The sequence below is a fragment of the Lactuca serriola genome, chromosome 1, assembly GCF_051521515.1.
Source record: "Lactuca serriola cultivar US96UC23 chromosome 1, Lser_US96UC23_V15, whole genome shotgun sequence".
NCBI classification, from domain to species: Eukaryota; Viridiplantae; Streptophyta; class Magnoliopsida; order Asterales; family Asteraceae; genus Lactuca; species Lactuca serriola.
Genome location: NC_136408.1, coordinates 165,168,530 through 165,180,415, shown reverse-complemented (window position 1 = coordinate 165,180,415; position 11,886 = coordinate 165,168,530). Strand labels below are relative to the sequence as shown.

At 31.8% G+C, this 11,886-nt stretch overlaps 1 protein-coding gene across 1 annotated transcript; it reads right to left on the bottom strand.

The window, feature by feature from the left end:
- Positions 1–9,130: 9,130 nt before the first annotated feature.
- On the bottom strand, positions 9,131–11,495 carry LOC145063746 (uncharacterized). Its single transcript, XM_079011336.1, has 3 exons — positions 9,806–11,495; positions 9,464–9,668; positions 9,131–9,386 (listed from the first exon to the last, which is right to left on the bottom strand). The coding sequence occupies exons 1-3, from the start codon at positions 11,493–11,495 to the stop codon at positions 9,131–9,133; spliced, it is 2,151 nt and encodes a 716-aa protein (XP_078867462.1).
- Positions 11,496–11,886: the final 391 nt, after the last annotated feature.

Sequence of the window (11,886 nt, the reverse complement as noted above, 5' to 3'; positions counted from 1 at the left end):
CATGTATTATGCTTTAAAGGTTAAATGAAAGAAATAGCAACGTGTGAATTGTTATAAAAATATACACATACACATATTAATATACCATTTTAATTAAACTGATTTCCACTTATTGCATTAAAATGAAAATTTGAGATTTTTTCTATGTAAATTATTTCTTATAGAAATTCTTTAGAATTTTATCATTTTATATCAAACAAATTTCATAAAGACATCTTATATTAAATACATAGCAAGTGCATGCATACGATCTTATATTAATCGTCCTAATTGTCTTACATAATCAATGATGATTCCAAATGACTTATTGTATTGGCCCTTTTATCATGGCAGTTTCTAATTTTGCATTAGCATTTATATATATCAAATATTAATGAATCTATATCACTATTTGTAAGTTGCAACAAATAGATTATATGTTCTTATAGCTTTTTGACCTTTATACTTTAAATGGAAAATAGTTATCAAACAATCGGCCAATTTTCAGTAAAATGGTCATCGACTGTTATAGTGTTATGTAGCACAAAAAAAGACACTTCCCCCCATTAGACATCGTTTATTTGACTTGGCTGGATTTAGAAAACTCAAAAAAAAAAAAAACCAAAAAAAAAAATCTCTGTGGACCAAGTACAAAATTTCATTTTAATTGTAAAATTATACAAAACTTACATTTAAAGATAATTTATAATTTAGAAAAAAAAATTAATGAATTTGGTGCAAGGGCTAAATGGTCATAAGAAAAATTAAAAGCCGAATAGTTGGATTTTAAGAAATTAGGGACTAAAAAAGTTAAGAATCATAAAATTTGCCAACCGATTCCTTTTCAGACCAAACCCAAAGAAAAATTCTAAGCTAAAGGACCATAAGTGTAAAACTAACAATCAAATCAATGGAAGTACCTTGCCACTTCTTGCATCAACTGCTTTTAATGTGATTTACTCTAACTAATCATGTATGCAAATTGTATATGAAAAGGAAAGGTTTTGTATTATTATTTCTTAAATAACCCGAATAAAAACATTTTTCAGGCTTCTGCCAAATAGGAAGACAATAATTAATTATGTAATTATGTTGCAGGAAATAAGTATGTATTAGCTATTGGAAGCAAACAAGTATGAAACCAAATGAAATGAATTGAATTAAATACCAAAAGATTTGTTAAGATAAGCTTTATGTTATTTGCTAATAAATAATTAGTGACAGCAAGCATGCGGCTAGGATGCATCGGGCACACATTTGGAGAAAACAAAAACCAATTAAGTTTTGCATTTTATTTACTAAAATGTTAAGATTCATTAGCCCTTTTCCGCTTTCTCAGCTTCTATTACAAAATCAGAATAAATCAAATCACTTTTCAGGTAGAGAAAGAACCACTGTAATGGGAAGGAAGACGGAGCTTCCCGTAAAAATTATGTGGTTAACGGCGTAGTTCGGTGCCAGTTGGGGCTGTCGAACACTACAAGAAAGAGAATACACAAATGAACTACTCTTTGAAACAATTACAATGCATCCAACCCAATCGAGAGAGAAAGGAAATGCTTGCTCGAAGAGGAAATTTCTAGTGAGAGAAAAGAGTGGGGGGCATATAGGGGTGCCAAATCGGGTCATCGTGTCGTGTTTTTGTGTGACACGACACGACACGACAAATTTTTATGTAACACGAACACGACACTACACGATGTCGTGTTTTTTTTAACTAACACGAAAACGAATCAATTAAAAAACGACAAACACGACACGACACGACAATGATAACATACTAAAAAAATTAGTTTATTAAATTAATTTTTAATCATACATAACACGAAAAATACGACAAACACGAAAAACACAAAAAATAAATGCAAATCGTGTCAATTTCGTGTCGAATTTTAAACACGACACGACATCGTGTTTTTTACACTTAACACGAACACGAATTCGAATTTCAGTTTCGTCCCAATTTCGTTTCGTGTCGTGTATTTTTGTCGTGTCGTGTCAACAATTGTCACCCCTTACGTGGTATCTGTTATCTCTCGGGTGAAGCAGTGGAGATGAGTATCCAGTATCCACGGCTAGGGGTGTCGACCGGCTAAAATTTTCGGGTTTCGGACAGAACGAGTCGGGTAGAACGGGTATTTTCTTAAGAAAATAATACCCGATACTCGACGTATATTGTAATTCGGATTTTCGGGTTTCGGGTATTCGGGTTTGAGGTCGGGTCGGGTAATTATCGGGTATACCCGAAAATTTCTTAAATGACATTTATTGATAATTTTTTTTTTACATGTTGGTTGGTTTAATAAAGAATCGGATAGAAAAATACTTCATACAATTAACAAGTACATATATAATAATACAAATCATTATAATGTGTTATGTACTTTTTTAATTTCATTCCGTGCGATAGTGAGAAACTGAGAATTGTGATGACGGTTCAGGACTTCAGCTTCAACGTCGTATTCCCTTTGCAAGTTTGCGTCGAGTGTCGAGCCGTCGTTCATAAGAAGGAAACGAAGGGTTTTGTTTTATTTGAAGTGTGTGTATGTGACTGCATTGTATATTTTGTATTATTTAAAAATCGAATTCGGGTATTCGAGTATACCCGAAAATAAATATTCATACCTACAACCCGACCTATATTATTATCGGGTTAACCTATTACTCGAATGTTCATACCAGTTACCCGTTCTACCCGACCCATTCTACCTGAATTCGAAACGAGTTGGGTGGGTAGAACGGGTTTCAGATTTTTTCGACAGGCCTATCCACGGCTTCTTCAGCCAAATCAAGTTTTGGCCGAACAGGTTTATATTTACAAATTTTGGGCTAAACAACTCTATCCGCTTAAAACTTACACACCAACGCTAAAATAACATATAACTAAAAATAACATTTTTTATTAGTGGTATTGAACTTAGTCATTTCATATAATTTTTTCTAAACTTTATTTATATATGAATAAAATAAAACGCCATGATGATGTCATTACTAGTAGGAATGGAAATTTAGTGACATCATCAAAAAAATTTGTCGTAATGAAGTTTAGTCTCAGAATTTAACGAAATTCGCATATTTGATGTAAAATGATGCGATTTACAAAACTCACTGTTTCGCCGTGACACATAGTGTTTTTCGGCAATTCGGGACTGTTTATGGCTTAAAAATGACGTTTTTTATATATATAATTTTCCGGAAAAAAAATATTATTTATTCACAAATTAATATAACATTAATAAAAAAAAATATGGTTATATGATTTTTTTATTAACCATAAAAAGATTAGTTGTATGTGAATATATATATATATATATATATATATATATATATATATATATATATACACACACACACACACACTAGTAGGGTACACGTGCGATGCGGCGGCGCCAGATAGTCCTTTCGGCAAATAGTTTTCATGCGGCGATTAGTTTCCTTTTCGTGTCAAATAGTTCGTTTGGTCGGATAGCTCATTTCGACGAATAGTTTCTAGTCAGATACCTAGATACGGGGTGAAATAGCTTTCTATACTCTCTCATCTATTGCACTGGTTTTATTATATGATTATTTAGTAGGGATACAAAAAGTGAAAATGAAAAAAGTATCGAAAAAATAATCTGTTCATTTATCATTCTGGTTTTTATTGTGTGATTATTTTATAGGGAAGCACAAAGTATATCACTTGCTTAAAAGAGTACATTGATAACACAAATCTCCTTAATTTCGGTGGGTTGAATGCCAATTTGGCGGAGAAAAATAAAATGGATGATAAATCTTACTTTCAACAAATAAGTTGCTTAATAGAAAAAAAATATGTTTTTGTTTTGAGTCTACACTTGGTCTTTCATGTTTAATCAACCAAGAAAGATTATGAAATTAAGTAACAATAATAGTAATTCTTTTAAATTTTGAACGATTTCATTTTTATAAATATTTCTCGTATTTATCAATTACATGAACAAATTAATATTATAATTAAGCATTAGCATTCTTTATAACTTTACATGTATGTTTTGTAAGATCTTCTAATTTCATTTTCTATATCTTCAATTTTATCCAAAATTTATTTTTTATTTGATTTAAAAAATAAACAATATTCAAATATTATTCATATATTGAGCAAAATTTTAAAATATTGAAATAGTTATCATAAGTATTTTAAAATATTGAAATATTGAGTTAACATGTCTATAACTATATATTTAATATATTATAGCTTCATATTTAATATATTATAATTAATATATACTTCAAATCATTAAAAAATAATTAAATAATATATGGTAAGAATTTCATTATTTGTTTCAAATAAAATGTTATGAAACATACTGATAAATAATGTATACAACTATAACACTCTCAATTTAGAAAAAGAAAATATGGATAGTACTAATCATATTACCACTTCCTAAGATACTAAATACATACAAATGTCAAACTCCTTATGCATAGCTTGCAAATTTTCAAAGCAATATTCACTAAATTCGGTGTTTATAGACTAATCATAGTATAAGGTCCCGTTTGATAGTTGTTGACTAGGAAAAATATGTCTGGGTAAGAAATCCTGATTGAGTTAGAAATTATGTTGTTTGATTGTCAATCTAACTGCATATGCTTACTGGTGAAAATGACCATTTTACCCTTTCACCAATAATAAGCAAATGGATGAATTCATCAAGAACATAATCAGGAAAATCAATAAACATATAAACAACAAACATGAACTGAACAACAACCAAATCAATTGCAAATGCTTAACATTTATCAATCTCAACAACGAAAGTCAAAAGTTCAAGAAAAAAAACTTTCAACAATAATAGAACCTCATAAAACCTCACTTTTGCAACCATATTTCAATCATCAATAATTTTTCACCCTAGATTACAACTTTGTTCATGATTTCCAAAAAGGGCAATATTGTCGATATCTATCACCATTGAATTCCAGACAACTCCAGGGAAGCATTGTACATAGCAATGCATTTTGTAATGAAATCCTTGAATTCATTTTAATGTGAGTTTACCTAATCTATTACAAACTTCACAGCAACAGTTGCAACTATGATGTTGAACCTAATAATAGCAACAAATATTCAAACAGCCCCTAACAGGAAAAAACGTTCAATTCTCTATACCAAACAGCCCCTAACAGGAAAATTCTTTCAACAACAATGAAACATTCAACAAAAATTGAAACAACAACAATCTAAACAACAAAAATCGATACAAATATCCGAAATAATGGCAGAAATTGATGCGAAAATCGGGAATAATGGATGAAATCGATGCAGAAATCGGGAATAATAGATTAAATAGATGTAGAAATCGAGACAACAACAATCGTCCATGGTAGAAATCAAAACTATTATCAGATGAGGAGGGAGAAATCGATGTTTACCTGTTAAGAGGAGTAGGAACTTTGATCGGTGCTTGCTGGAGGATTCTTGTTGGTTGCGAGAGAAAGGAGACGTTGTGTTAGGACAAGGGTAACATGATGGAAACGTTTCTTGCTTTCCTCAGTCAGCTGGTATTGAATCCCTTTCCCGGTCCCGGTCATATGCTTATTTCTGAGTCAGATGGGTCAAGTTCTTATATCAAACAAATATTGCTGACCGAGTCAGCCCAATAGGTCTGATGGTCAGGTGAAAAACAAACAGGGCCTAAGAAAAGGAAAAACATCAAAAACATGTAATCACCATTTCTCGGTTGGACCACTCCCATTTTATTTTTTTATTAATATTGCTACTAGAGAACGTTCAAAAGAAAAACAACTTTTGCTGGAAAAAAAAAAAAAAAAAACTACCCACAGATTTCTTTTATGGTGTTTAGGGTTTACTAGTATACAAAACTTCTTCCATTTCATTTACACTTTTTTTCCACAAGGTAAAACCATCGGTGAATTCATCTTCCAACCCAACGATGACATCTTCATCAAACCTTAATTTACTTTCACTAACTCCATTTTTTGTATGTCATACATTTCCATAAGATGCCCGGTACTAGAGTAGAGAATGTTCGAACAGGAACAATTGTCAAGTACGTTGAGGGTTTCTCTGGGGATTGCACAACAGTAGCAGACAACGAAACAGTTGTGTGAGAAGTTAACTACGGTTTTAACCATTCGCATTATGTTGGTAGCTTTTATCCCTATTCTAATAAAAGAATAGTTTTATTCTCCTTTTGACATGTGTCACCATATTAAGCCTCATAATTAATGCAAATTTTATTTTTCTTTTGTCATGTGTCACCTTATTATGTCTCATAATTAACATTTGTCAACATATTGATTCTCCATTTTAAATTTCAAAATTTAAATTTCCCAATAAATTAACAACATTAGAATAAAAATTAAAATAAAATTAATACAAATTATAAAGTGATATAATTTTACATATTTATTTAAATCAATTATTATAATTTTATATAACTAAAAAACCTCTTAATTAATAATTTATTTAAAATAAGTTATTAATAATTTTAAATTTTAACTATTAAAGTTTAATTAATTTTATAACCATGGTTCCTACATATTATAAATTAGTTATGTTATAAATCGATTAGTATGAGTTAATAATAAAAAGAGTTTTTTTGTTATAAAAAATTGAGTTTCTTTGTTCAATGCGGATTTTTCTAGAAAATATAATACATATTCTTGGTGAAGGGTCCGCTTTTTTCTCCATGTCTAAATATCCAAAAAGAAAGGTACATGCATGATGCATCCCTCATTTCCATATATATTTTATTTCGAATCGAAATAGAATAACGTCCATCGATTTCAATCCTTGATTTGTGTTTGGTACAAAAATCAAATAATAAAGAGTTTCGATTTTAAATATCTTTACAGGAATCCAAAAACAAAATACAAAGTGACGTAATGTCTCATTTACAAAAATCAAATATCATTTGGTATTTTACGTATGTGCATACATCAGAAAGTTTGTTGCAAAATAAATTTACAATGATACATAATAAAGCACAAGATTGAACACTTAGCCGTAATTCCAAATTACAAATATCATATTTTTTTTTATTTTGATACTACATGCTAAACAGCTAAACTATGCTATTTATGACACAAAAAAAAATGGTGGAAACATTAGAAGCTGAATTTACATAAGATTTGCACAAAATGTGCAAAATCATAGATTTAGGATGGTATCCATTTTCTAAGACCCATCAAGATCTACTTGTTTGGTATGAGAGGCATTACAAACTTTTAGAGAGAGATGAAAAAAAATAATAAGATTATTTGTTTATGGGAATGACTTTATTTATATTTGTTAGAATGTATCGTGATTGGTTAATTTTTATTGACAAATATCACTAATCTTATTGAACGGTTTAGATTGTTATAAGATCAAATCAATGGATCTTTTGTTTTAGACAAAACTTCAAAAATGGTCCCTGTGGTTTTCAAAAATATCAAGTTTAGTCTTTAAGTTCAGAAAACCTCACAGATCATCCTTGTGGTTTCAAAACTTTTAACATTTGGTCCTTCCGGTTCACTTTGTTACCATTTAGCCGTTAAGTCAGGGGCATTTTTGTCATTTCATTACCCACGGACCATTTATGAGGTTTTCTATTACTTTTAAAAATAAATAAATAAATAAATAAAATATAATATGCAAGGGGTCCCATCCCAATAAATGATCATCTCTCTCTCTCTCTCTCTCTCTCTCTCCAATACATGATCAAGTGCTAGATCATGTTAAGCCCGATAATTACATCCCCATTATTCGCTAATAATCAACAACCCTTGAAAAATGAAAATAAACACAGAAGAAATCAAGTTCCTTTCTTTATTCACTTGTAGCTAGATGTCTGTATGATGATGTTCTTGTTGCTTTTTGGTGCTAGTTTCAATGGATCTGCAGAAATTATGAGAAGTGTATACTCCTCAGTGAATAATTCCAATCTCGCCTCCAATTTCCCACTGTAACATGTTGAATTTCATCTTTTCCAACTCTTGTAATTTCATTACATTCAAGAAGAAATCAATCATGACAGTTTCATAAGAAGGCAATCTCTCGTAACCAGGGAAGTAATTCATATCAATCACGAGATACCCATCTCCTTCACCATCTCTAATCATATCGAAATTAAACAGGTACAATCCAAGATCCTTTCTCAGGCCCTTCGCTTCCTCAACGAGCAATTCAAGCGCCGACATCTTTAACTCCTCACCAGAGTTATTATCACTCCTTCTGTCGTCACCAGCGATTACAACACTTGATATCCGAGAGAAACTTATAGTGCCTGGGAGAAGACGATTTGGAATCGATTTTCAAGGGTTGGATCGATGAGACTACTAATCCTGGAACTCGTCTTGTTGTTGCTGTCAAAAAGCTTAATCAAGAAAGGGGAGAAGAGAGTAGAAGTAAAAGGGGAAGCCGACAGTCACAAAACAGAGATGGGTTTGATTTGGAGAGAGAGAGAGAGAGAGAGAGAGAGACCTTGGATATTAGAGAGAGAGAGAGAGAGATGGGGTGGGACCCCTTGCATATTAAATTTTATTTATTTATTTTTATTTTTTTTAAGTAATAGAAAACCTCATAAATGGTCCATGTGTAATGAAATGACAAAAATGTCCCTGACTTAACGGCTAAATTGTAACGGAGTGAGCCGGAAGGACCAAATGTTAAAAGTTTTGAAACCACAAGGACGATCTGTAAGGTTTTTTGAACTTAGGGACTAAACTTGATATTTTCAAAAACCACAAGGACCATTTCTGAAGTTTTGTCTTTATTTTAAAAGGTTCCGATTTGACATACAAAGGAAGTGGGCGGGAGAATTGACAAATGAAATTGCATTGAACGAATCAATGTTTTAAAACCCGGGTTTTTAGTTGACCCGGTGTGAAGACCGGTTCACGGGTCAACCGGTTCAACCGCCGGGTCAACCCGGTTTATGGCATTTTTTTTATTTTCATATATTTTTGCTTTCCTCCATACTACATAGACATATAATACCAATAATTTGATGTCAACAAAGTTTAATCTAAACACAAAAAACAATCTTAACACAACAAACAACCACATAGAGTATTAATAATATGTTATAGATCAATCTTAACACAACAAACAACATAAAGTATAAATAACAAAAGAAAACATAGTTCTAGACAAATCCAAACACGTTACGACCAAACCAAATCATGGATCTTGAGAAATTGGAGTATTATAAGCATCGATCTCGCGGTCACTTAGTAACTGAAATTCACTATCAACTTCATGATCAACATGGTCACCTTGTGATTCAGAAGCCGGTTCATGCTCTTGCTCATCAAGCATATTTTCCAAATCATCATAATTAAGTTCTCCTTCCCGCTCTTCTTCAACCACCCAAAATCCCGTCTTATCAATATTTTCATAGTCAACAGGATCGTAAGACCTCATATCAACCTTCAATCTACAAAAACATTCAAAAAAATCTCAAATATAACTTGGTCATTTTATAGCATAGTATATCTTAGCAAGTTACCATACCTATTTTGTAAACGCAAGTTGTAATGAACAAACACAAGATCATTTAGCCTTTGATGTTCCAATCTATTCCTCCGTTTCGTGTGAATCCTTTCAAATACACTCCAGTTACGTTCGCAACCGGAAGAAGATGTCGTTTGACTTAATATTCTAATAGCAAACTTTTGCAAAACCGGAATATCTCCGCCAAATAACTTCCACCACTCATCTACAAATGATATAGTCAGCAAAAAAAATATATTATAAAATACAATATTTTATATATAATAATGACACATTAAGTTTAAATCATACATGGACGAGTAAGATTACGAGAAGCAACGACACTAGATCTACCAAAGTTACCTTCAGCATCACGAAACCTCCCTAAATTCAAGGTAATATTTAACACGTCATCACCTTTAAAAGTCTTCTCAACCATTTCAAGAACGCCTTGAAACACCTCATTCTTCTTACAAAGATTTGCATGATCATATTGGAAAACAGGATTCAACCAATAAGCCGCACAATAAATACTTTTTCTTAACATCCTATCCCAACGGCTATCAATTATGTTAGTGTAAGGCCTATATAATTCCTTCTTCTTCTTAAATAATTCCTTAATCCCTCTTCTTGCCCGACGCATTCCCTCGTAAACATAACCAATTGCAGGTTTTTCATCCGAATCACACAACCGCAAAAGCTTTAACAAAGGAGTCATTACTTTCACTGTAATCAAACAATTCTTCCAAAAGATTTCATTCAAGACAATCTGTTTACATTCAACCGCATTTCCCACTTTCAACATCTTCTTAAACTCATTAGATATGACCATTGCTTGTAAATCTTCTTTATGGTCATACAAACTTTGCAATGCTATGAACACGGTACCAAACCGAGTAGCACCTGGACGGATAATTTCTTTCCAACCGGGTCTTTTTCTTAACCAATTCAACGGCCACTTATGATTATAAACAAAAATAGTAACCCTCGATGCAAGATTGACCAAACTTTTCACATTATCCAATTCTGAAAGATCCTTTAATACAAGATTAAGACAATGCGCTGCACATGGAGACCAAGTAATAGAAGGATATCTTTCACATAACTTAGTACCAGCAAGCTTGTAATTAGCAGCATTATCAGTTACCATTTGAACCACATTTTTTTCTCCTACCATTTCAACAATCTCAGCAAACAAATTACACAAATTTGTAGCATTGCTCTCTATGTCAGATGCATCAACAGATTTAAGAAATGATATCCCTTTCGGACAATAAACCAAGAAATTAATCAAATGTCGTTGTGAAACATCCCTCCACCCATCACTCATAATTGTGCAACCTGTATCAACCCATTGACTTCTTAACGAATCAATTATCAATGAAACTGACTTTTTTGCATCTGTCAATAAGTTAACCCTCAGAGCATGATAATTAGGTGCTTTGTACCCATAACCAATACTTGCTATTTTATCTACCATAAGTTGAAAAAAAGGAGAGTTGCAAGCATTCATAGGTATACATGCATCATAAAACCACATAGCAATAGCTAAATCCACATCATGTATTTTTGCCTTACTTTGCATTGCAGATTTAATAGTGGGTTGGGAAGGATCATTTATACCTTTTGTAAAAAATGGATGCAAGTTTGAAGTAGATTTCCTTTTACCCTTTTTCACAGTTGACATTTCTATTTCCTCCATCTCTTCATCATCATCCAAGATAGTAACACTAGTGGTGCATTTTTCTTTTTCTTTTTGGGCAGTCTCTTTCAACTTTCCTTGCATTGTAAACCGCACTTCTGGACTAACTTTTGGACATGCTGCTACCTCACCTTTAATACCAGCAAGATGTTTCTTAACCCTGTTTATTCCACCACCACCTATAACTTTTTGACAAAAGTTACATATCCATGCCTTTTTCCCCTTCTCATCAACGACTTGAGTAACATGTTCCCATGCTATATCCGTCTTTGTTCGTACATTTGATTGAACCGAAGAATGGGATTGAGCTTGAGATTGTGCTTGCGATGGTTGTTCTTCCCTTGATTCCATATCTAACTGCATTGAAAAGTAATTTTATAATCAATAAACATATGTCAATTGGATCCTAATTTCATAATCTACATAATCAAAACCTTGAAACAATGACCAATTAACAATAAATGAAAAGTAAATAACCAAATTTGTCACAAAATCTTGAAACAATGATAATTAACAATATATGAACTGTAATTGATTTCACATGTAATTGATAATTAAGAATAAATAAACTAACAAAATCTATCACCTGCAATTGATAATTAACAATAAATGAATTGTAAGTTCACCTGATTTCAAAGTCAATTAGAGAAGAAAATAAAACAAATCTAGCAATTGATTTCTAGTTTCTACAGCTAATCAAAAAAAAAAAGTCACTGCATTGGGTTAGCAATTGATTAGCAAT